The sequence below is a fragment of the Eptatretus burgeri genome, chromosome 4 (assembly GCF_056783735.1).
Source record: "Eptatretus burgeri isolate ZD-2024b chromosome 4, Ebu_testis_v1, whole genome shotgun sequence".
In the NCBI taxonomy this organism is placed as follows: domain Eukaryota; kingdom Metazoa; phylum Chordata; class Myxini; order Myxiniformes; family Myxinidae; genus Eptatretus; species Eptatretus burgeri.
In genome coordinates, this window is record NC_140964.1 from 48,029,865 (window position 1) to 48,055,970 (window position 26,106).

The 26,106-nt window shown below is 45.1% G+C and overlaps 1 protein-coding gene across 3 annotated transcripts; it reads right to left on the reverse strand.

Moving 5' to 3' along the window:
- Positions 1–16,363: 16,363 nt before the first annotated feature.
- Positions 16,364–21,510, reverse strand: LOC147027983 (uncharacterized). 3 transcript variants are annotated; one of them, XM_085877879.1, is made up of 4 exons: positions 20,921–21,506; positions 20,541–20,659; positions 20,177–20,418; positions 16,364–18,927 (listed from the first exon to the last, which is right to left on the reverse strand). In XM_085877879.1, exons 2-4 carry the CDS (start codon positions 20,599–20,601, stop codon positions 18,814–18,816), a joined length of 417 nt encoding a protein of 138 aa, XP_085734005.1. In that variant the 5' UTR covers positions 20,602–20,659; positions 20,921–21,506; the 3' UTR covers positions 16,364–18,813. The 3 variants fall into 3 exon arrangements, 2 of the variants coding, with proteins under 2 accessions (XP_085734005.1, XP_085734004.1); XM_085877878.1 differs by having other exon boundaries at positions 20,177–20,442; positions 20,921–21,486; XR_015057356.1 differs by lacking the exon at positions 20,177–20,418 and having other exon boundaries at positions 20,921–21,510.
- Positions 21,511–26,106: the final 4,596 nt, after the last annotated feature.

Genomic DNA, 26,106 nt, shown 5'->3' on the forward strand with positions numbered 1-26,106 from the left:
TAATTTGCACGAAGCACAGTTTACACACAATGAAACCAAAATATATTTAGCCAAAGTGATCACCACATTTATACACCACCTAATTCCAGCCTCTTTGCTCCCCCCCCCCCCTTCAAATTCCTCGTGGCTTTATCACCTCATCGCATGAGCCGGGAGCGGTTAGCTTCCACGGCGGGTGGAATTAAGACCTAGTTGGCAGATCGTTAGCATGCTTTGATCACACCAGCCACTACTAATTGGTCACCGATAATTGTTTCATGGAGATCTGTTACACTGCGCTAATATAGCAACGCACGAAAATATGGAAAATGCCTAGAATGCTATTACAAGGGTGTTAACAAGCACAGAGTGTATATAGGGTCACCGCAAGAGCTTCCTCCCCACTCCATGCACTCCCATCCCAAAATGAACCCCCAACCCCAGCATGGTGCAGAGTCCCCTACACCAGGTACGTGTGCAGTGTCTGTCCGGTGCCACCACAAACGAGCTGAACCCCACTAGGTGCGGCCTAATCATGTGGTGGTGAGGGTCCGCACCAGTGTGACCACTCCTCATTTTCATAAATGCCAAGGTAAGCCAATGAAAAAAGCCAAGAATTCACAAGATTTCGGAAAAGCGACGATAATAGGAAACCTATACACCAAGAAAACCTATAGAAAACCAAGACACCAAGGTGAACAACGAATAGCCAAGATCTTGTGAAAAAAAGCCAAGGAGTGGTCACACTGGTCCGCACAGGATTTGCGCATTTTTGGTTCAACCTACAATTTTCACACCTGAGGTTAGAATCAAAGAAACACCAATTTGTGGTTTTTCAGCTCGTCCATGACGAAGTCGAGAAGAGCTATTAAAGATATCATGATGTCCTTCAGTCAGTCAGTCAGTCAGTCCTTCCAGCAATTGTTCCATGAACATGTTTTTTCGTTTTTTTTGCCCTACTCCTCCGAAGCGGGTCAACGGATGTGATGATTCATGACGTGGATGCACCAAAACGAATGGAGCCCTTTTAAAAAAATTCCATCTCGGTGGTGAGATAATTAGCTAATTAACTCAAAATGTAATCTATGTTTGTATGTCCATCACATATCACAAGATTCTGTCATCTCAAGATGTTTTGTTGTTGTCTAATTTAAACCTCTAATTTGTCCTCTTAATTTAATTTGATCTTGATCATAATTTTACTCAATCTCTGAATTAAATTTTAACTTCTTAATTTCCTCCATCCACCGAGATTATGTTTTCACCTCTGTCTGTCTGTCTGTCTGTTTGTGAGCAGGATATCTCAAAAAGTTGTGGATAGCTTCAGACGAAACTTGGTGGAGAGGTTGGATGTATGACAAGGAGGAATTGATTCGAGTTTGGTGAAGATCCGGTTCAGAATAGGAGGATTAATTTTTTTTTAAAGTGATTCTTCACCATTGAGAGATGGGGCGAAAAACGATATATGTACAGTATAGCACAATATTTCAGAAAGTTGTGGACGAGTCATGGCAAATTGAGGTGGATGACTTGGGTAGGTGACAAGAACAAGCCGATTTGATTTTGTTTAAGATCCAGATCCAAATCCAGATCCAGATATAGCCTATCAGTGGAATATATTGTTGCGGACACGGGGTCTGGGAGAGAAGACCGTGGGTGGAGGGGGGAGGGGGGAGCTACCTTGGGTTCCCACGGAATCGCAGGCTGTCGCTCACGGATAACTCCGTGACGCGACGGGTCGCTAATCGACCGTGAACGCCAATAACTCAACCACGTGACTTAGGGTCCTCCGACTAATGGAAACCGTTTGCCTGAAATGGTCAAGTGATCTAATTACCGGGGGACATGCCCTCGGTACGCCTTGTTCAAACCAGATCACCTTACCGGATCAGATGCAGCCGAGCGTAACTGCCCAAGGACTTATCGGCTAGAAAAACAGATCGTTGGGGAATAACGTCCCGGTTAAGCTAGGATACGGACCATGCTGGACCAATGAAGGAAAAGACGAAAACGAGCTGGGAACATTTCTATACAAAGCAATGATTTACAATCAGGTGAGGAAAGGTATGTGGCACAGTGAATGGGGTTTATTATTATGTACAGCAGGGGATAGAAAGGAATTTGTGGGGTGTGACAAAAGGCAAGCAATTTACAAAAGCAGGCACAAAGCAAACTTATCCCATTATATCTTCTACAATCTTAACTTATGCTATGACAGGCGCCATCACACACACACACACACACACACACACACACACACACACACACACACACACACACACACACACACACACACACACACACACACACACACACAAACACACACACACACACACATACACACACACACACACACACACACACACACACACTGAAAATTAGATGGCTAGAAGGAATGAGAGCAGATGAGGACTAATGGTCTCTCAATACCTGGTGCGGTCGGCCGACCGCGCAACCCAGTATGCTTTGGGGGATGCTCCGTTTGAGCGATCCTATCTTAAGAGTCGGTGCATTATCTCCTGCTTAATCAATTTGCTGGGCCTCGTGGAAACCTATGCTCCGCACTGGTCCAGAAGGATGCCTGTCGCACACCAACCCCAAGTGTAGATGAAGCGACAGGCAGATAACGAGGAGCAGTGAAGAGAAGGTGGAGCAGAGAGGCGAAGGAGGGGGTGAGGCAGGCAGGCAGACAAAGTGCAGGGAGAGAGAGGGTGGACGGCTTCGCGATCCGCCTTTTATAAGCCACGGGCAAAGGATGGAGTGACGACCTCAAGCGATGCGCCATCATCCGAATCACCCTCTCCAATTGGGTCCCGGCCGTGCCCTGCCAGGATCCTGGCGCCAGAAGTGATCTCATGCAGCTGGCGCTACAAACGCACCCGGCCTGTCCCCGCTGCTAAGGTCCGAGCAGCCTGGGCCGTGCAGCACGCCTCTGATTGGTGGCGAACCGTATCGATGCGGAGGAGCGAGGAGGCATGTGATGATTTTTCTCCAGTGCGGGAGATGTTGGTGGTCGAGGTGGTGAGCATTTGGTGAGTGAACGTTGAGCAAGGTGAGATGCCATTGTAAATTGGCATGCACATTTGAATGAAAGGGCACGCCATGCGAACGCTTGTTCATGTGGTAATTCTCTCATAGGGCTGTGCAGGTGTCTGTTATCGTGTATGTGTGCTTGCTACGATTTGTATAATGGATAAAAGGAAAGGGTTGGATGGAAATCAGGATTGAAAAGAAGATAGAGATATAATTATTAGACCTATCTTTAGACCCACGCGACGCACTTTGTCCTGTTAACCCATTAGACATAAGGGGAAGGTCTTTCTTCTATTTGAGCTGACCAACTCTCACCATTACCATCACGATTTCTTCCTTCAACCTTCCATACCCTAATCTTACCTAACTTTCAAAAATCCACAAAAAAATTTTTTTTTCCTTGTACCCTTTCGAAGTGTGTCGGAGTGGTGCTGAGGTGTCGTCCACCAGACGGCGGTCTCCTTGGGTTAACCTGAGGCGGTCCCTTCCGGTGGGTGCCTGGAATGTCCTAACCCTAAGAGAGGATGATCACCTGTCTGTTATCATCTGAGCTCAAGCGTTTGGACATCGGGATTGCAGCCCTCTCTGAGGTTCGGAGACCGGATTGCGGTGACATAATGGTGGGTGGTTGCACCTACTATTGGTCTGGTCGCTCTGATGGTTACCATACCCAAGGAGTTGCTGTAGCTGTGTCCAATAAGCTGACCCCAATGATAATTGAGGTAACACCGGTCAACGAGCGTATTATGAGATTAAGCATTCGTCACTCCTTAGGTGTCATTTCCCTGGTCTCTGTTTATGCTCCGACTGAGGCGAGTGATCTCACCGTGAAGGATGCATTCTATGCCACGCTTGAGTCTGTGGTTGATCAGTGCCCCAGACGAGATACACTTCTTGTCTTGGGGGATTTCAATGCATCGACTGGAACTGATAGGGATGGTTATGAGATGTGTGTTGGTCCCCATGGGTCAGGAACTATGAACTAGAATTGCACTAAGTTCCTTGACTTTGCAAGAAGTCATGGACTTAGGGTGGCTGGTTCATGGTTTCAGCGCCCACAAGCTCATTGCTGGACTTGGTATTCCAACGCTGGCGGTGCGGCAAAGGAGATTGACCATGTCCTCATTGAAGGTCGGTGGAGGATGATCCAGAACTGCAGGATCTACCGGAGTGCTCAGTTCCTCAATACTGACCACAGGCTTGTTGTAGCAACTGTAAAGCTGCACCTTAAATCCTGGAGAATGGTACCATCCCAGCCTAGGTTGGATGTTGGCAAGCTCAGGGATAAGAGAGTAGCTGAGGAGTTTGCGCACAGGGTGAGTGGACACTTGGGGGGTCTGGGTGCTTTGGTGGGTCCTGAAGAGTTGTGGAGTGCCTTCAAGACCACCGTCCTTGATGTTGCCGGTGGATGCCTTGGAGCTCACCGCAAGGCAAAGAAAAATTTTGTCTCTCAAGGGACACTGGATACCATTGACCAAAGTCGCAAGGCCAGGCTGAATGGCAGAGCTGAGCTGTTCAGGGAGCTGAGGCGTAATACTGTACGTGTACTGAGGGTGGACAAGGAGGCCTATGTGCGAGGAATCTGTGAGGGGGTAGAGCATCACCTGTGGACTGGTGATTCTCGTCCCGCTTACAGGGGAAGTCGCGCATTGCGTTCATCCAAGCCCATCCCTCGGAGCACTGCAGTTAGAGCAGAGAGTGGTAGGCTCTTGACAGAGGAGTCTGAAGTGAAGTCCCGCTGGGCCGGTTACTTTGAGCGGGTGTACCAGGCTGACCCCCCAGCTGTCGAGTTGGACGTCAAGGGTGTTACAATCCCTGTTGCTGACCCTTAAATCAAGTGTGGTCCACCTTCGCTTGTGGAAACACGGGCTGCGGTGAACCGGTTGAAACGGGGCAAAGCCCCAGGGATCTGTGGCATCCATGCTGAACTTCTCAAAGCTGGTGAAAATGCTGCACTCGTGTCGTTGCATGCAGTTTTGTGCTCTGCCTGGAACACAGGCATCATCCCAACTGATTGGAAGAGGGGCCTTGTTGTTCCTCTCTGGAAAGAGAAGGGTGATCGCCAAGACTGCAACAACTACCGAGGCGTGACGGTGTTCTCAGTTCCGGGCAAGGTCTTTGCTCGGATAATTCTTGATAGGGTTCGCCACCATCTGCTTGAGCACCAGCGTCCAGAGCAGTCAGGCTTTACACCAAATAGGTCAACGATTGACCGTATCCTTGCTCTTCGTGTTCTCACCGAACGCAGACGAGAGTTTCGGCAGGGGCTGCTTGCAGCCTATGTTGATCTCTGTAAAGCGTTCGATTCAGTGAATCAGGATGCCCTCTGGAGGATTATTGGTCTTCGTGGGGTGCCACCAAAACTGATCAATCTGATGTCTGAACTCTACTCTGGTACTGAGAGTGCTGTGAAGTGTGGTGGTACCATCTCTGACTTATTTCCAGTTGTTACTGGAGTTTGTCAGGGGTGTGTGCTGGCCCCCACACTTTTCAGCACTTCTATGGACTGGATTTTAGGGAGGATGTCGGAGAGATCAAGCTGCGGTGCATCGTTTGGGAATGTCAAGATCTCGGACCTTGATTTTGCAGATGTTGCAGTCATCTTTGCAGAGACTTTCGATATCCTTTTGCGGGCCCTCGAGGTGCTGAATGAGGAGTCGGAGCCGCTGGGATTACGGGTTTCTTGGGTCAAAACTAAGATCCAGGCTTTCGGTGACATCTTGGATGCTGCTGTCCTGTCTGTGTCTGTTTGTGGTGAGGATGTTGAGGTCGTGGAGAGATTAACTTACCTCGGCAGTGATATTCATGTCTCTGCTGGCTGTGAGTCAGAGGTCAATAGACGTCTGGGTCGGGCCTGGGGAGTCATGGATTCACTGGATCATGGGGTGTGGCGCTGCCGGTACCTGTGCGGGAGGATGAAAGTCCAAGTCTTCAGGTCCTTGGTACTTCCAGTCTTGCTCTATGGATGTGAGACTTAGACTCTGATCAAGGATCTGAGACGGAGACTTAATTCCTTTGGTACTAGGTCTCTTCGGAGAATCCTTGGCTATCGCTGGTCGGATTTTGTGTCCAACGAGCGGTTGCTGAGAGAGACTCGGATGAGATTTGTTACCTGCATGGTCCGTGAGCGTCAGTTGCGGCTGTATGGACATGTGGCTCGTTTTCCTGATGCTGATCCTGCTCACCAGATTCTCTCAGCGGGGGAGTCTCGTGAGTGGAGGAGGCCAATGGGCCGACCACGTGCCTCGTGGTTGCAGCAGGTTGACCATCATCTCAAGGAGATGGGGATGGGCCTGGCATCTGCCTGGGGGATGGCCAAACGGAGGCCCCTGGAGTACCGGCGGAAAGTGGACGCAGCGACATGCTGTTCTGGCACATGCTCCCATACCTGACCTGACCTGACCTTTCGAAGTATACACCTCCTGAAAGCGCATGTCTCTCTCTACCCTCTTCCTGGTACTTTTCATGGACTCATCTGTTTCACTCTGCGTTTACCGATTAAAATTCACCATAAACCTCCACGATTTCACTTCAACCTTTCCTTTTCCGAATCTTACACAATCCTTATTTTAAAAATAACTGAAATAAATAAATTAATTCACTTTTTACTATACACCTCCCATAACCACGTGATCTGTATCTTCCCTCTGCGTTTACCGATCCAAATTCACAATTCACCTCACGATTTTTTCTTCAACCTTTCCTTTACCTAATCTTATGCAATCTCTATCAAAAAAATTCAAATAATAATAAAAACGATCTCTTATAATGCTTCATCTTCCTCTTCCACACGTGTGGTTCTCATTACTGTATCATAATTCACTACTCCTTTTCCATTACAACAAACTGCTCTCAATTCGACCTCCAGGAATACATCTGGCTCCAGCTTCCTCTCCATTCCCACCTCATGTTCATATGTGTGCTGTACCATCCACCAAACAGTGATGACTCCATTTACACCTCACTATCCAAAAACATGGACTAACTTCTATCCTCTCAATCCAACTCTCTCTTCCTCATATGTGGCGACTTCAATTGTCATCATGCCAGTTGGATAGGTTTGGGTACCTCTCTCACCTGCCATGGCACTTCAGCAAAAGACATCTGCGACTCATTGGGACTGACTCGATCAGTCATCTTTCCAACCCGGATCTCAACCAATGGTACTCTATCTCTTCTGGATCTGATTTTGACAAATGTCCCCGAAAATATCTGCTGCTCTTCCTTCGCTCCAATCTGTTCTTCTGACCACATGCTTTTCAAAGTAAACATCTATCTGGCTGTTATAAGAGAACCACCTCAGTGCCATCGAGTCTGGCATTTCACTCAAGCCGACTGGCAGGGTCTCCAAGCAGCTATCAAACTTCTAGATTGGTCTCCCATCGCTCCTTTCTCCAACATCAACTCGTCCTGGGAATTCTTTCAAAGAAACTTGTTCTCTCTCATGCACAGATTTATCCCCTCTCTTCTTCAATTGTTCTTCCCTGTCTTCCACCCATGGTTCACTGAAGCTTGTGGCGAGGCAGTTGTCCTGAAACAACTTGCCTTTTCCTCATCGAAAGCAAACCCAACTGAGGGTACTCTCAGTTCCTTCCATAAAGCTCGGAACAAGGGTGTGTCTACCCTCAAGAGAACCAGAAAACAACAACTTTCGAATCTCAAGTCTGAACTCTCAAACCTGTCTCCCTCCTCCAAATCCTGGTGGCATCTAGTTCAGTCTGTTTCTGGTGTATGTTCCCCCTTCATCCCTCCCTTACCTCAAATGGCCACCCTGCTGATACTGCATGTGAAAAGGCTGAATGCCTAAACTCGGTGTTTGCATCTAAACCTTGTGTCCCAAACCCATCACTTTCTGGACCCACCTTACCCAGTCGCACCCAACCGTTCCTGGACTCTGTGTCCTTTTCTCCTGACAAGGTGGAGGGCTTGCTGTCAAACCTTGACTCAGATTTGCAGATGCAACCGGTGCAGATGGCATCAGCCCACGTGCCCCAAAAACCTGCTCCTCTGCTCTTACTCACCCTCTCTCTGTACTATTCACCCTCTTATTTGCTCAAGGTCATCCATCTGCTTGGAATTCAGCAAACATTATAGTACTGCACCATAGCAAACCAATTGTTCGACTTTTCATAAAAGCACCAAAATTAGTACATATGTTGACTAATATATTCTGAACGATTCTGGATATGGAGCCACTCGAGATTGTGCCTTGGTCAGCTTTGGCGTCCATTTTCCAAAATGGCCGCCATTCTACTTTAACAACATGGGATATCTGTCATTGTTATTCTCTTTGTAGATTTCTCATCGGTGATAAATACTCCATGTGATGTGCATTTACAAAGGAAATCAATACAAATGTCATTTGTGTTGATTTATTATATTTCCAACCATTGTATTGGGGAAAAATGGTCATTTTTATGGGAAAATCCATTTTCGCACACAGCATCAGTGACAGCTTCAGAAGTATTTTGTTGTGGTGGTGGTAGTGGTGGCACTGCTGTTGTTGCGTATGAGGGACTGCCTGGCACTGTTGAAGATGTTGAATGTTGAAGTTGCCCAGATGTTGAAGTCTGGCACTGCCAAAACATTTGAAGAATATGCCCACCAAGTCTTCATCCCATACGTCAAGGGGCAGCTGCGTCGTGCTTCACGTCTCGACCTCGTTTGGGATAGCTACAAAGATGGCTCCTTGAAGACAGCGACAAGGAAGAAACGAGGAAAAGGGGTGCAACGGCACGTGGTGAGCACCGCAGCCATACCAGGAAACTGGCAGAGTTTCCTACGTGTCGACGCAAACAAGGTGGAGCTCTTCACCTTCCTGTCCGATGTGCTGGTGCAGTCCTTCCATGACGAGGAAAAGGAGCTGGTAGTCACTGATGGTGAAGCAGTCATCTGCCTTCCAAGGCAGGAAGATGAAAGCTCTCTGGGTCCATGCGGTCAAGAAGAGGCAGACACTCGCATCATGCTACATGTGGCCCATGCTGCAGAACATGACCACCGTCGGATTCAAGTTCGAACCGTAGACACCGACGTTGTCGTCTTGGCGGCGATGGTAGCCCAGGCACTACCATGCGTGGATGAACTCTGGATTGCCTTTGGGACGGGAAAGAAGTACCGCTACATCCCTGCCCATGAAATAGCTGCCTCCCTCGGTCCACAGAAGGCACGTGCCCTCCCTGTCTTCCACGCCATGACCGGATGTGACACGGTATCAGCATTCTTGGGGCATGGGAAGAAATCTGCTTGGGCCACATGGAACTTGTTTCCAGAACTGACAGATTCTCTTGTGACACTGACCACCATGCCAGTCAACATCCAGGATGACACAATGCACTGCATTGAAAGGTTTGTGGTACTCCTCTATGACCGCACCAGTCCATATACGGATGTCAACGAGGCCAGAATGATTTTGCTGGCGGCAAACAGAGGATGGGTCCTACGAACCGCTCTGAACCACATTCCCTGAGGCTTCAAAAAGCTGCTTCGAGCTGGTGTCGTGCGGCTGCAAAAAAGACTGTAGAAACCGCTGCAAATGCAAGAAGGCTAATCTGCAATGCACTGGACTGTGTGCTTGTGAAGGAGAATGCCAGTGGACAGACGCAGTAGACACAGACTGAGATATCGGCCTAGCTTAGAATGTGCAAATGCAAAGTCGCATTGCTTGTAAAAGTGTTGACTTCTTGATCCAGAGCCAGTACACTTGAGCTCAGAAACTCATATTGTACTAGACTGACATATGCGTGTACCATGTGTCCTGGTAGAATGGTAGTAGACAGTAAACCATCGCCGCTTCAAAGTGAAGTGTGCAATAATTTGACTACATTTTCTGAGTTTGTCATTATCACGATTATCAGTTCCCTTTTCAAAATAGAGTAAAGTATGTAATCTATAATGCAATTTTTTTTTATTCCAAACCCATTGAATGTGATGAATATCATTTGACTTGTTCTCCAGGCAATAATGGGTACTTTTCAGCGAAAAGTTTCCGGAGAGCAGCAATTTACAAATCAAATGATGCCATAGACACTGACGTTGTCGTCTTGGCGGTGATGGTAGCCCAGGCACTACCATGCGTGGATGAACTCTGGATTGCCTTAACAAAAATTACCTTACCTTACCTCTGGATTTTACCAAAAATACTGGCTCATAATATTTGAATACGCCTTTTCATGGTCAATTTACTGAATTTTACACTTTCCTTATATCTTCCACTAATACAATAAGAAAATAAGAGCATATAGCCAATTTCGTTAAAGTAGAATGGCAGCCATTTTGGAAAATGGTCGCCGAAGCTGACCAAGGCACAATCTCGGGTGGCTCCATATCTAGAATTGTTCGGAATACATTATTCTACATGTGTACCAATTTTGGTGCTTTTATGCAAATTTGAACAATTGATCTGAAATATCAGACTACGCTGCAAGACTATTACCGCCCAGCATAAAAAGGTGCAAAAACAGATCCCTGCAACTACATACCAATCAGCCTTCTTCCAATCGTCAGCAAGGTTATGGAATCCATCAATGCTTCCAACATTAAATCCTTCCTCTTCTCCAATGGCCTGATTTCCTATCATCAATTTGGTTTCAGACCATGTCACTCTACTCTGGATATGCTGCTTCTGCTCTCCCAACAATGGATGGAGGTCCTCAATGCCAGACATGAAATCAGAGCCATATCCCCAGATAGATCATGTGCTTTTGACATGGTCTGGCACCCTGCCCTACTCACCAAACTCTCTTCCTATAGTATCCAAGGACATCTCCACTCATAGTTCACAGAGCCACTCATGGCTCTCCTGTTGCAGTCAATGTGTGGCCCTAAATGGAGTTCTCTCATCCTCTCTTCCTGTCCAGGCTGGAGTTCCTCAAGAGCCAAAGCATTCTGGGCCCTGTTCTTTTTCTGGTTTTCATCAATGATCTTGCCGACTCCGGAAAAATCCTCTTTATCTCTTTGCTGATGACTCCACCCTCTGTTGTACCATCTGTCATCCCTCAGACCGGCAAGCAGCAGCTTCTTAGCTCTCTGCAGATGTGGAGAAAATCACAAACTGGTCCAACATGTGGAACATGTCTTTCAATCCTGACAAATCTCACACTCTCACGATGTCTCTCCGAAAGGACCGCTTGGAAAACCCGCCCATCTACTTTCTCCACAATCTGGAAGAAGTCTTATCATTCAAGCTTCTAGGTCTCACGATCTGCCATGATCTTTTCTGGGAAAGCCACATTTCCAACCTGGCCTCTAAAGCCAGTCGCCTACTGGGAATCCTCAGTCATGCAAAGTCATTCCTCGGCCCACTTCAGCTCCTGACCACATACAAAGCTTTCATCCACAGCCTGATGGAGTACTGCTCTCCCCTCTGGGCTGGTGCTCCTGCCTCGCACCTTTCTCGACTTCACGCTGTGGAAACCAAGGCATTTAGGATCATTGGTATCTCCCGTGGTGAGGCTGTCTTTGGACCTCTCATTCTCACCACAGGCAGGTTGGTGGCCTTTCTATCTTCCACTGTCTGCTCTCCGGTCTCACCCCCCCCCCCCCCATATTTCCACAGGGTGCTCAAGGTCTGCCAGCAACCCCCTTCTGGTAAAACTACCAAAATCACAAATCACTGCTCACCTTCACTCTTTCATTCCTCTTTTTTCCTGCCTTTGGAATAAACTCCCACTCTATCTTAAATCCCATTCTTCCCTCCAGGCCTTCAAAACAGCTGTTCACCACCACCTATCTTCCCCCATCCAAAGCCTCAATCTTTTCTACCCCCGTTAATCCACCCCAAGCCCACCTCCTTCAAATTACCTGCTTTCCTTCCTGAAGTCCCTGTAATGTCCATCTTGTATACCCTGTGTTCCCCACCCCATCCTTCTCCCTTCCACAGATCTAATGTCTCTGTTCCTCACTGTTTTGTCCTTCCCACACCCCTCTCGTCTCATGCTCCCCTTGCTATGCATTGTGTATTAGCTCTCATACGAGCCTTGACAAGGTATACAAAAAAAAAAAACTTGTACCATGTTGCTGGAAAATGAAGGTCATGAGACCTTACGTGATGCCCTACTGCATTTATGCATTGAGCTCTGACCATTGGACCACTGGTCGAAGTGCAGTCATTCGACCTGCAGTCATTCGCACTGACAATGCTCCAGGCCTCCAGGTTATTGTTGAAGATGAACTCCTCCACCATATAGGCTCTCAATAGAAATGGGTAGCCTTGAATTCCAACAAAAACAATACAGCTGACCCGAATAACGCTGTTGCAGCGCCACCAGTCTGTCGGCTTTGTACCCTGACGATCATCCAAAGTTCCAAAGGCACCTCTCTGCCTCGATGTGCAGCCAATACTCATATGTTCATGATATTTGTGTTATTTACTAGTGTCTTCATCTTTATTGCATTTTCACACTTAATAGGAGGGGGGAGATGATATGTATTCATGTATCAGATCAATCGGAAGTGTGGTCATCACGAGGTGGGAACATGGCGGCGCACGGTGGAGTTGGGCTCATGGATGGTTCTGAGGTTTGTGTGTATGGAGCACAATAAAAGATTGACAGTGCATTCAAGCTGCTTTCCCTGCCTGATACATTACAGATATATTAACAGTAAGGTAAAACTGAGGAAGAAACAACAATGAAACAACAAACAGCAATGAACTTCAAAACAATGAACTTCAAGCAAACTTCAAAAACTCTCCAGTTTTTCCAAGTACTTGGTTTGTCAAGAAGAGTCTGCAAAATCTGTTGTTTTCCTCTACATGCTACCAAAGATGTGAGACTCTCCAAAAGAGAACACGCTGCACAGATGGATCTTTTCCATAAAATAAATACAAAATGTAATCCCAGAAGGATTGATTGCAAAGAAGAATACATGGCTCAAGTCTATGTGCAACGAACTACGAGCTCATCTGATGGCACATTCCATTGTGGAAGAAAAATAATTATATTCATGTAGTTCTCAAATATAATTGTTGCTGGTACTTTTTCAATTTAATTTTGAATGATAGTCGAATTGGCTGTCAGTAATGTTTCCCTTTTCCCCAAGTCTTTTGACCTACACTACCGGTCAAAAGTTTTAGAACACCCCCATTTTTCCAGTTTTTACTGAAATTTAAGCAGTTCAATGTTTCAATGTACTCTGAAATCAAAGCATAGAACAAATAAACAATTGCAGATAAAAAAGAAATCGTGGAATCGTTTTGTTGAGTCAAAAATTTAGATTAAATTTTGTTCATCAAAGTTGCCACCTTTTACAGATATCACAGCCGAACATACTCGTGGCATTCTTTCAATAATGGAAATCAAATATTGTTCGGAAAGTTCTTCCCATCACTGTTGCAGAAGTTCCCACAAAGGTGTTGCACTTGTAGGTTGCTTTGCTTTCACCCTTCTGTCCAGTTCATCCCAAACCAGCTCGATGGGGTTTAAGTCTGGAGACTGTGCTGGCCATTCCATGATTTGAAGCCTACCGTCTTGTTCTTTTCTTCTGAGGTAGTTTGGGTCATTATCTTGCTAGAGCATGAACCCCTGACCAACTTGGCATAGACCAGAGAGTATTGCATGGCACTGCAAAATGCTGCGGGAGCCCTTTTGGTTCAGGGTGCCAGTCACCCTGTGCAAGTCGCCGTCTCTCGATCCAGCAAAAGCGCCCCAGCTCATCACGCTTCCTCCTCCATGTTTTGAGAGTTTGTGTCATACACTGAGGAACCATCCTTTCGCCTACTTGACGGCGTACAAAAACCCTGCGTCGATGAAGCGAAGATTTCAAATTTTGATTAATCATTCCGTTCGACCTTCTTCCAGTTTTCAGTAGTTCACTGGAAATGCCTCATGGCCCAGACAAGCCTCTTTTTCTTATTTTGCCATCTTCACAATGGCTTTCTTACTGCCACTCGACCTGTCAAACCTGCAGCTCGAAGTCTTCTCTTCACAGTTGAAACCGAGACTTCCTTACTTCGACCAGTGTTAAGCTGGGCTTGAAGCTCCTGTCCTGTGAGCCGCCTATCACGCAAACTGTTGACTCTCTGAAACTTGTCTTCTGATTGTGTTGTGGCTTTGGGTCTGCCAGACCTCTTCCTGTCAGAGTTTCCTCCAGTTTCCAAGTGCCTTTTGATGGTGTAAGAAACTGTACTCACTGCCACCTTGGCTTCCTTTGCAATTTCTCAAAAGGAAAGACCGACACTTTTAAGGGTTATCATGGTCTGTCTGTCTTCCTTTGTTAATTGTCTTTTTCTTGCCATTATGATAGCAATATACTACTTCCTGCAGTGCAATAAAGTCCAAATAATGCTTCAGAGGGTGCAGCAACATTCTATTCCAACACTACTTTCATACAGACAGAGGGTTTGTAACTAATCAACACAAGTTGGGACACCTGAAGGAATTGTTTGCATCAACTTTCAAGGCTTAATGTACTTCCATTGCTGCAGAACAGCTGCAGTTGCTAACCCATTAATTGTTCTCTGAAAAGGCCTTTTTTAACAACTCTGAAACTTACATTATTTTTCAGTTTTTGGTAACTTCTGGCAGTATACTGCTTAGCTTTGTACCATTTCAGGGTATTCACTAGACTTGAACTGCTCAAATTTCAGTAAAAATTGGAAAAATAGGGGTGTTCTAAAACTTTTGACAGTAATGTACATATTGATAAAAAAAATTACTTATGATGAAACAGGGTGACCTGGTTGATAACACTGCAACTTTTGCCATGATTGTGTCATTCTCTTCCTCTCACCCAAAGTGGACATGTAATGCAGTTTTGAGTTATTTTGCCTCATGCTTATCAGCTAATTCGGTAGTTGAGTTGCCAAATGTCTCACCCTCCCTTTCTTGGGAATGTCAAATTGTATACAAGAAGAATTGCTTCGGACTTCTGTTTCAGTGAAGTCTATTCAATGTTTCAGTGAATCATTCAGTGTTCTTCCTCCGTATATACGAATTTAAAGATTCTCCTTTGGCATGTTGATCCAACTTGTGGAAATGGAGTTCTTTTCCACCACAATTTTGGTGCCCAAACAGGGACCACAAACCCTGGCAGGACTGGGATCAGCATCACCTGGCGTATCAGCAAGCAAGTGGCCACTTACCAAGATGTTTGCTCTTACTTCAGATCGGATGCTGCATCTATCTCTCACCCGAACGGGTAATGTGGTACTCCATTGAAAGGAGAGGTATACAAAGGAGAACTTTTAGTGAAAGGCCTAAGAAAATTAAGCGGTTGGAGACAGTTTAAGATTACAAGGTTCACCCTGGGCATTCGAGTGTTTTTATAGAGGTCAGGGATCTCTAACAGAGAGCTGAAGTCTCTGTCGTGCTCAGAGAGGGTTAATGCCCCTGCTCGCTAAAAAGTTCAAGTCCCCAAGGGGAGAGGATGAATAAGTGTTATGAATGTTTGTTGGGTTACCTCTTTGGATTTCTGTTTGTTCATTGTGGTCGCTGGAAGTTTGCTTGCTGTGAAACTGTTGCATTATTGTGTGGAGGCATTTCGGATTCATAAATCCTAGTTTTGTATTAAGGAGTTACCTCTTTGGATGGATTTGTGAATGCTATGTGATTGGAAATGTTAAGTTTTGTGTGAACGACATAAGTTGGGTGTCCCAATCTCGAACTCTTGTACATTTGTATTTATATCTGATTTGTATGCGCACTGAATTGCATTGATCTGCATGTAGTGCTAAGTGAGTGTTGAAATGGAGCGTATGCGTGTCCAGTATATTTCACTGGAATAAAATGTGCTCTGCTGTGTATTGTGAACTGTGAAGCTTATGGGAATGAATAAGTACAGAAAGTGGAGATAATGATTGGTCATCACTGTACACTGTGAAGACTCTGGATGAGGCGAAGTGCACACGCCAATTCCAGAGGAAAAACGATGACGACAGACTCCTCACACGTTGTTGCATCTTTGGCGTGGACACAAACAACTGGGTATATGTCAGCTTGTGTTGAAAGATAGAGTCTTGGCATTGTTGTGCGGTCTATTTGGAGTGCTGTTAGAGTGCTTTAAGACCAGATAAGAGGTGGTGTGTGTGAATTCCATCTTGGTGAACATCTGAATGAGAAGAGATTGTGAGCTCGATAAGCGACTTAAGATTACTGAACGATGTCATACATGAATGTCTTGTGAGAAATGATCCAGGTGGGGTAGGATCCATGACCCAGGTGGGGAATTCTGTAATGGCAGACTGCATACCCTAAATTCCCAGGATGCATAGCATGCTTCTGTAGTGTCATCACCATGCATATGTTTGTGATGTGATGCTTTGGAATGCATTAGTTTGAAAGCATTGACGGGTGAACATACAGATAAGCAGCTCCGGTGGCTACACGAATGATCAAGCGCAAAGAGGACGAAGCAGCACAATGGTCGAGAAATTTTAATGCGTTGAATTTATCACATTTTACAGTTACGCTCATTTACAAGTGCAATGATTAATTACATCATATATATTTATATTCTCAAGCAGGTTTGCTCTTGCAGAGTTGAAAATGGTGTTGGCCAAGGACGGCCTTCGCAAATCTATTCATTTCCTGGTATTAGAAGATAATCACACAACAAATTATCGAGATAGATTTAGAGTCTTTACCAATTTGCTTAATTAACATTTATTCTGATCTTCCCGTCCTCCCAATTGTGGAGGTGCGAGATGGCAACACAGGGGCAATTCTTCCAAGCCAAGACTTTAGACACATCCTGTCTGTATTCGTTTGTGGACAGCAGATGTGTCACTGTATTAGGCCATGCAATGCTTGTATCCTATCCCAGGCATGACGGCGTCATATTTCGCAAAGACCATTTTAACTTAAAGCTATCATCAACTGAAGAGCTCAGTTTGAGTCTCACACAGTGAGCCTTCAATAGGGAGAAAAAAAAATCAAATAAAAAATCCACTATTTTCATGTACATAATATGCATTTGGCTCCCCAAGCTGAATGAGGCTGTGCAGTGGAGACAAAAACCTGCTTACAAAAGAGAAAATAGAACATGCGGATCAAACCGGTCACTGACAGTAGATACCAAGCTACAATCTGGGTGGAAACATCAAATGATTATCAGAAACCAAGGTTCGGTGTTTAAAATCGTGAAATAATATCAAAAATATTGAGTAATCAACAAGTCCAACCCATATTTCGTACCGATGAGGCATGGTTTCACTCATGTTGAAGCTAAAAATTAAATAGCCAATATTTACATGCAAAGTAACGGTAAATGCTTATGACCAACAATCATCGCCACCAATCGATACAAACTGAAAAACCAACATCTGTGTTGTTCAGGCTTTCAAACCAAAATATTTGTCTTTACATCGACAGAAGCATGATGCGGCAAATGGTGCACATTCTTCTGCACTACATGAACTGATCTTTCACCGTAAAGTATTTTGAGAAGCAGAAGGTGCAAGGTGTACATGGCCATCACGTGCCACATTGCAGTGCGTGCTCGTGGGCATTCATAAGGGAACCGTGTTAAGTGTCAGTATAAGTCGGGAAGGTTAGCAAATCGGTGTTGGTTTGGAAGAAAGGTGGGATTTGTGTGTAGGGTGGGGTGTTTGGGGGGGGGGTCAGGGAGAGAAGGGGAGGAAGGGGCACAATACAGGCAACTGGAAGAGAGATCTGTAACTATTGGTTAAATATGACTGAGAACTTCTGAGCAGTTTTGATAAATTTTCAAGGTTGTGGATAATCAATTTCGAACCAGGCTGGCAGGAAGGTAAAGCCAATTGGCAGCTTAGTATGAGACAGACAGACACCTTGTTGAATGAAGATCAAAGAACAAGGTCATGTTTATAGCTAAAAAAAACCAAAGGAACATTGAATGGAGAGGATGAATGGAATGAGGTGTTATGTGCTGCTAAAATGATTGCTCGGTTTATGCAACCCAATCGACTATTTGGCCCTGGAGAGACACACCAAGTAGGCTATTTACATATTGCGTATGAAAAATATTTACTTTTTTATTGTTAACTCAATTTCCTCACCATCCCCAGCTCACTTCCACCCCTCTCGCACATGAAATGTGTCAAAGGTGCCAAAGTAAAAGGATTTTATGAACTACTGCCAATCAGTATAATCTTGAAGGAGTGAAAAAGGGAAAATTGGAATGAACAGGATGGGGTGTGGGGTTTTCGGACCGATTTGCAACCTCTCCCTGACACTTCATATGATATTTTCATTTGCAAATCTTGTGATTACAGGGAATTTAGAGTGTGATGAGATAACATATATTTATTAAATATGGAGGCGAGGTTGGGAGGATGCAATTGGGAGAACTGAAAACGAGAAGAAGATAATGAAGGAAAACATCAGGAAGAGGAGGAAGAGGAGGAAGAAGAGGAGGAGGAATAAGAATAATGTGTTTTGGAAGGTTGAAGAGAATAAGAAGTTTTGAAGAATATAGTGGGGTGGAAAGGAAAGGAATATAGATAAAATATATGTGGGGAGCAGGGAAGAGATAAAAGTTCCACCATATTTTCTCCATGTAATAAATTGCCCCTTAGTTTGCAGAATGGAACCTTCTCAGCCATATCCACAATGTTGGCCCACACAATTGGGGGGGGGGGGAAATAAAGCCCATCTTAATTGCAAGCACAACGTGTACACCCCACGCGATTATGCAAAGGCAATGGTGAAGTTACAGCTTCGCTCTTTGGCCAAAGTGTGGCACTGTCTTGGCACACTCGGCGAGTGGATACATCAAAGCAGCCTGCGAGTGGAAATGCAAAATTAGATTTATGCCCCTTTAGAGTCTGCGAGTGGAAATTATTTCAACACTCTGCCCCCTCACTCTCCCAGTGTGTCGTGAAAGTGCTCAGGCAAAGCAAGAATGGGTAAGCAGGTGACTATAATACTCGCTGTTCATATCTCTGGGGAAGTGTTCTTCACAGTAGTCACACTTGTACAAGTCTGTAGTTGTGACAACGGCCTAGAAAGACACATGGTGGGGAAAGTGCAGCCTCAGAGAAAATGCATCGAAAATTACATTGCACCTGTATGATCCGCATTGCCTTTTATCCTCCTTTAATGATGCAAAGGAAACAGACACAGGAAGAGATCCTTTTCCCATTAATTGTGCCATATCCATAAGCACACTCCTCACCCCCACCGACTACAGGCAATACAAATTATAAAGCTAACTGCAAGCAGGGAGTTTGCAGAGGACATCGGCTAACAATGGCCTAATGTGTTCAAAAGATGTTGCAATGTCGATAGGAAAGCCAGATTTATGTCCCCATCCAAAAGGAGGAGCGCTTTGAGATGCAGCGCTCCCTGCTGAAAACAGAGTTTGTAGTCAAAATAGACTTGGTTGGTTTCTATGCAGAAAAGGCAGCTTTATAACCTGGTGTTGGCTTAATGGTTAGGGTGGTGGGCTTTGGTTCAAATCCCGCTCAGCTGTTGAATTAATACCAGGTGGGGTTAACTCGGCCTGTCATCCTTCCGAGGTCGGCAAAATGAGTGCCAGCATGCTGGTATACTGTGTCGGAGTGGCGACCCGTCCAGGATTGTGCCCAATAGCAAAGGAGACTGCTTAGGCAGTACCAATGCTCTGCACAGAGTATGGTCCCAATCTCTGTCTCTCTGTTGGCTTGGTGGTTAGGGTGGTGGCTTGGGATCCTAGGGTCCTGAGTTCAAGCCCTGTTTGCTGCTGAATTAACACCAGGGGATTGACTCAGCCTGTCATCCTTCTGAGGTTGGCGAAATGAGTACCAGTGTGGTAGCCAAAAGGCTGCACACGAAGGGAATGGGATATTGATGGATTAATTAAAATCTGGTATTGGTGTGGTGCAGGCATGATGGGCCGAATGGCCTCCTCCTGTGCATAATTTCCCTGTAATCCTTGATAGTGGATATCCTACAAACTCAACAAAGCTATCCTACCACCAATGGACAAGATAATATTGCTAAAAGCTCCATTCGGTTTCATTATTAAATTAAGCAACATTTCAGACTCCATGCTTTTTGCAATTCCAAACATTTTGTGCAGATCAACCACAGGACATTTTGATGAGCACCAGGAATTTATCCAATGAACATCTGCTGCCCTCTGCTGGTTCAAAATGCAAACGCTTGATGTTTGTGGGTGCAACATCGACGAACCCGAATCTCAACTCGGGAAATAAAAGCCGAGCAAGGGGATGATTGAACAACAGATAAAATAAACACATGTGCTCTACCTTACAGCTTGAGATCTTCCTAGGAGGAGCTTCAGCGCAACCCCTACTGATCAGCATTGGTCTCCGTGGCTGCGCCAATCTGTCGCTCTCCAAGTCAGATTTTGTACTACAGGAATTTTCTGAGGCCTTGTCGGTCTCGGACACAGACGACCTATCACGGGGATTAAAGATGGGCCCATTGGTGGGTACGATCTGCAGCTGGCCTTTGCTTCGCTGCTCTGGATTTTTGCCATCCAAAGTGTCTGTGCATTGCACGGAGTATGGAGCTGTAAATTAATTAATAAAAGTACATAAATATTATAAAGATGGACAAAATAAGATTACAAATGGCCAAGTTAAACTCGTTGAAGTGAGATCATCATACCGGGATAAACGGATTTCTGTGATTTGAGATGGTGTAAGAGACGAGTCTGCTGTTTGGTCATCTTCCGCAGTCCATTAAATTGCTCTCGCAGGGCCTCATAAGCAATGACTAGCTCAAGACTGCAAGATAGACCAAGGAGAGAAACACAAAAGAACCAAAACATGCACACACCTCATGATTATAGAGCAAGGGTGCCATCTATCTAATTACATTGACACAATGATTGGGAGGTGGGATGTGGATACATCATTCATATAGTTTGTACATTGTGGGGGGAAGAGGGGTCAAAATTTCAACTTTATTTTTGTATATAATAAACGAATGGTCCTCAATAGACATTCCAAGGAACAATTTATTATTTTATCCAAACTATTTCTCACCTTGCTGTTTCTGTATTTGATTCTGAACTCAGGAAATCCTGCAAAGTGAAAATAAAAAGTTTTGAAAAACAGCAAAACGTTTCCAATAAATGATAATAATACTAATAATAATAAACAAGAGCTTTACGATAATTTTGGTCCCATTGTCTGACATCACAATCCCCAGTTCACATCATATATGTTAGGGGCAATCAATTTTAACTTGGATTATGCATTTGTTATAATCACAAGATGGGTGTACAAAATGTTCTCAAAACGAGATACCCAGAAGAGTCCCAAACGACCGACATTTTCTTTTCTAATTTTCAATATACAGTAAAAGTACATTTTGTTAATTGGAGAGATTATTTTCCTGTATATGCACTTAGTAAAATGGCATTGTGTATTATTTTTCATATAATAATGCCATTACGAATGTAAATATTATATTTGTGGCTTGTTCTTGTTGTCTGTTATCAATTTATTCTCGACTTCTCCTGTCACCTTGTGCTAACTGCCCCCACCTGGAGTGAGCTGGATATTTCAACATGCATTTACATATCTGTTTACCATGGTTGGTTCATATCCGCTGTTACCTGAACCAGCCACGTGGTGTGTGTGTGTGTGTGTGTGTGTGTGTGTGTGTGTGTGTGTGTGTGTGTGTGTGTGTGTGTGTGTGTGTGTGTGTGTGTGTGTGTGTGTGTGTGTGTGTGTGTGTGTGTGTGTGTGTGTGTGTGTGTGTGTTACATATACAACCCTACACCTCTGGACGGATTTGAACAAAATTTGTCAGAGGTAAGGGGTTGCACCCGCCAGGTTTTAGCAGGGTTAGCGGCTCCTTCGACCACCGGGAAAAATGATGGGGTATACTTCCCCACCGCTGCAGTTGGTTTGAATAGTGCCACCTTTCACGAAGTTGGGCACAACAGGATGGATTTAATTTCCCAGACAACTGCCCGACTGTCATTATTCTAGCCACCACCAAGGCTAGCTTTTCCTGTTACTGGGGGATGGGTACTTTTGCTTATTATATATATATATATATATATATATATATATATATATATATATATATATATATATATATATATATATATATATATATATATATATATATATTTTTAAGTTTGTTTGTTCGTTTATGCATTCCGACCCTGCAGGAACCAGCACGACCATACTTTTCATGGCCTCCTCTTTCATTTAGAGGAAGGTCGAGTGTTGTGGGCCGGGGTTCGGTGGCGATAAATGACCACCAGGGGGAGCTGTCGAGTCGTCTCCCACCGAACACCCGGAATTTAGGTCGTGACTCTCGGACAACTCCGAAACGTCACGGGTCCCTTAGCGGACCGTGGTCGCCATTATTTCGACGGCGTGGGGTAGGGTTGATTGCCTAATTTCAATATACCGAAGTACCCACGTCGTCCAACTACCGCGGAAAACCACACCCTCGACCAACTTTGTCCAAACCGAGTCGCTATCACCGACTCGGATCCGGCGTAACCAAGCGGAAGCTACCAAAGCAGCGCTGGACCAAATGAACAATTTACGGCACAAACGGCCTTACCAATTCCCAATACGCACCATGCATTGGCCAATGGGAGAAAGCACAGAAAACGAGCTGGAACATTTAACAGGGGTTTATTTATAACAATAATCGGGGAGGGGAAGCACACAAAGAGCAGAGTCATCACAAATAAAGAAATGTAATGTACAAGCAAAGGAAAGCACTTACACAATTTCTACTTACAGACAAGGCCCACGGACGCACGCACGCACACGCACACACACACGAAACTGTACCCCGTGGGTCTTTAGTCCGTAGAGCCGGGCCGGGGTACCTGTCCCGCCTCGTGCGGTCACACCGACCCAAACCACCACGGTGGGACACCCACGACCCGAAGTCCATGGCCCATTACCCTGGCTGCTCGGTCACCAGACTTGCCCTCCAAAGGACCGCAGACCACTCCAACCACAAACATGACCGTCTGCAGAGCCCTCGTTGACAACCACTCAGCCACGACAGACCGCTTGGTAATCGCCACGATCTCCTCTCTCTCTCTCTTGAGGCGGGAGGGGTTTCTTTCCTCGCCTCCTGATTGGACGGTCCCATCGCGCGATCCGCTGGCCATCCCTCATTGGACAGGCCCACGGTAGGCGGGGCAACTCCCACCTTTCTGGGGCGGAGTCGGATCTGAGGTGATGGAGGCTCCGCCCATGCCTTCAGCCAAAAACACGTGGGCAATGGCGACCGAGTTGAGCGAGGGTGGTGTCGTTGTTGTTGTTGTTGAAGATGTAATTAAAACCTAACTAAAAAAATAACTCGTAGCACACACGAAATTCCCATTAGACAGAAGGAGGGATTCTAACTATAAACACATACTTATCGAAATAACTAAGCTACGGGGACAGCTGTCTGTTTGTATGCACAAGGTTTCCAAATCCGTAACACGAGGACTGTTTGGATAAGAAAAAAAAGAATTGTCCTCAGATAATTTGCTTTCAGGTCTCGATCGGGTCTTGTGCTTATACACTGCGTTTTATTTTTGTTTGTTTTTCCCCGCAGAAGCAATCGAGTCATATGTATTGTGAAGATCTATGGTGGGGTTGTAGTGATTTGTTGTCAGCAACAAAAAATTAATTCTTATAGCGTTTTCACGTGTGCTTGTTATTAAAAAGATCGCTTTCCACAGGTTTATTATAACACCTCCATGATCAAGTCAAGCCTCGAGTGAGTTTGTGACTTGTATTGCCTGGGATTTTCCCAGGAGCGATGGAGTAATATGTTTTGTGAAGATCGTATGTTGAGGTTGTAATGATTTGTGGTCAACAATACAAATTTAACTATCAGAGTATTTCATTGCATTTCCCCAGGCAATTACAGGTACTTTCAGATAGTGTATTATGTACTTTTGTGGGCTCTTCTCATGTCCATGTAAAGGGTTCCTGCTGTTATCTACAATGTGTGTGAGAGTATGTGAGAGTGTGTGACGGTGTGTGTGACATCGATTGTTATTATCAGCACAATTTGGGTTTCAGAAGGTGGAACAGAGTCCTCCCGGAACTCGAAGTATCCAGCTTCGTTTTGGTGAAGGATCGTGATCCATGGCCTAATTAATGGCCTTTTTTCAGCTGTGAAGTTGTGTTCTCAGTTGTGGCCTGAGGGCTCTTTTTATGATCGTCAATGAGCCCTGGACAGGCTCCAACTGCAGTTTGTTTGTGGTAATGTTCCCAGGGATGGTTTGTGGGATCTTTGTGGGCTTATCGCTGGTAAAATTTCAGCACTCTTCAGCTTCCAGGATCTTTTCACTTCATTCTTGAGGTCTTGATATTTGGTCATTTTCTTGATTTGTGTTATTTCGACCAAAATCACTGGGAACTAAAACCTCACTTAGGCCTAAGTCACATTTGTCACGGCGGCCGTGGGGTCTCCAAAATCTATGGCCACTAGTAATTATACGGCGGCCGCAGTATTTCCACGGTCACCCAATGTAGCAGTCACATACATTTTTATTTTTCGGGAGCCGCATGGCGTATTTAGAAATTGTGGAGACCGAAAACGTGGGGTTGCCGAACGGTCTTTGATTTGATGTCCCATGGTGACCTTAAGGGGGCCCTGCGGCAGCCATAGAATTTTCAAGGCAGATGCAAGGTAGCCTCAAGGTGACCGCAGGGGGGCCCTAAGGCGAATGTGCGGCCAGACGGGCGGTAACGAGTGGGTTAAATTTTTTTTTCTTTTTTTCGGCTTGTCGAATTGCTACGGCGAACGCAGAAATGAAAAAAGTTATAACTCCGCGTTATAATTCCACGGCGACCCCTATGGCCTGTAAAAGATAGCCAAACGGCGTAGGGCCACTCTGAGGCCACCACAGAAACTCTGCGGCTGCCGCACGTTTCTGTCAATTCAGAGGGCGTACGGCCGCCGTATCCTCGCCGTAGAGCAAATGTGACTTAGGCCTCAGCAATGCCTTCCTTTTCCTTTTGTATGCGAGTACAGGTGACTCTCGTATAACGTGGGGTATGTGTTCCCACAAAACGCCGTGTTATTCGAAAGCGTGTTATCAGGGCAATATTTTATATGTAAAAATGGGGGTTATATTCCAAATGGGGAAGATTTCAACCTTTTAAAGGTTGAAGACCTCCATAACAACCTCAAAAAAGCAGTAAACAATGCATAAATAAAAACATGAAAATTAAATACTTTTGAATAAGTGTGACCATGATTGTGGTTGCATACAGTACATATTGCTTGTGGCAGGCTCATTCACATGTGGACAGCTGTCCAGTTAAGGTTGAAGGCTCAGAAGATGAAATGGAGGCCGATTTGCTTGGGATTTTTTTGAAGAACTTCATAATGGAGACTTGAGTGACTGCTTTCATTTTCTGTTCTTAGACCTCCTTGTAACATTGCAGGACATTCTCCATCTCCCTCCACACCTTGGAACTTCTCATGCAGTCGGGATCATGTTCATCATGAACGGCTCATTTAGAATGACGGAGCATGAACGAATCGCTCAGAATGACGCGGTGTGGCTAAAGCATACTCATTGAGTGAACGGTTCACTCAGAATGACATAGCACGGTTGTTGGTGTGACTGAATTAGACTCGCGCTGTAGCGAAAAAGTCATCAGAACACGTATAATACGAAGTCACCTGTACTATGTCTGGTCGCAGTGCTTTGTTTTCAATGTTCATGCTGGATGGGATCATCAGGTCGCATATGAGCATCATTTTCTTGTTTTCAGTGATCGCTATATGTTCACGTTTCCATGAGTTTTGAAGAACTGGGATATTGAAATGTCTGCAGATATGTCAGTGGATTACTCTACATATCTTGTGCGTTTGTGTGTACAGCTGTTCCGACATGATTTTTTTTTTTACATCCCGATCGGAGGTGACTCATGCTTTCTGTTTCTACTTTGCAGAACCTGCACTTGTCCGATTGGCTCAGTCCTCCCATTTTTTTTTAAAAGCCATTTGTGTAGTATCCTTGGTCTTGAGCATTTACATCGATTCATTCTCCTTCGCAATTGCCCTGACCTCTTCTTAGCCATTCCCATGATCCTTCTTTGTCTATCCCCAATCTGTCCAACACTTTTTTCTTTTTTAAATATCTCCCTGCTCTTTTGTCTTTCTCCCAGTGTCAGAATGAGTCAGTATGTTTTGTCAAGTACTTGTACAGCTGTTTTTGAAAAGTGTAATTCCTCTA

What these genes read in the sequence shown, in the direction of transcription:
- LOC147027983 (XM_085877878.1), bottom strand. Translation starts at nt 20,601, where the DNA reads ATGACCAAACAGCAGACTCGTCTCTTACACCATCTCAAATCACAGAAA. An exon ending in ACAGAAATCCGTTTATCCCG is followed by an intron (nt 20,443 to 20,540) that starts GTATGATGATCT and finishes ATTAATTTACAG; the next exon opens with CTCCATACTCCGTGCAATGC. An exon ending in GGAAGATCTCAAGCTGTAAG is followed by an intron (nt 18,928 to 20,176) that starts GTAGAGCACATG and finishes GTGTCTTTCTAG; the next exon opens with GCCGTTGTCACAACTACAGA.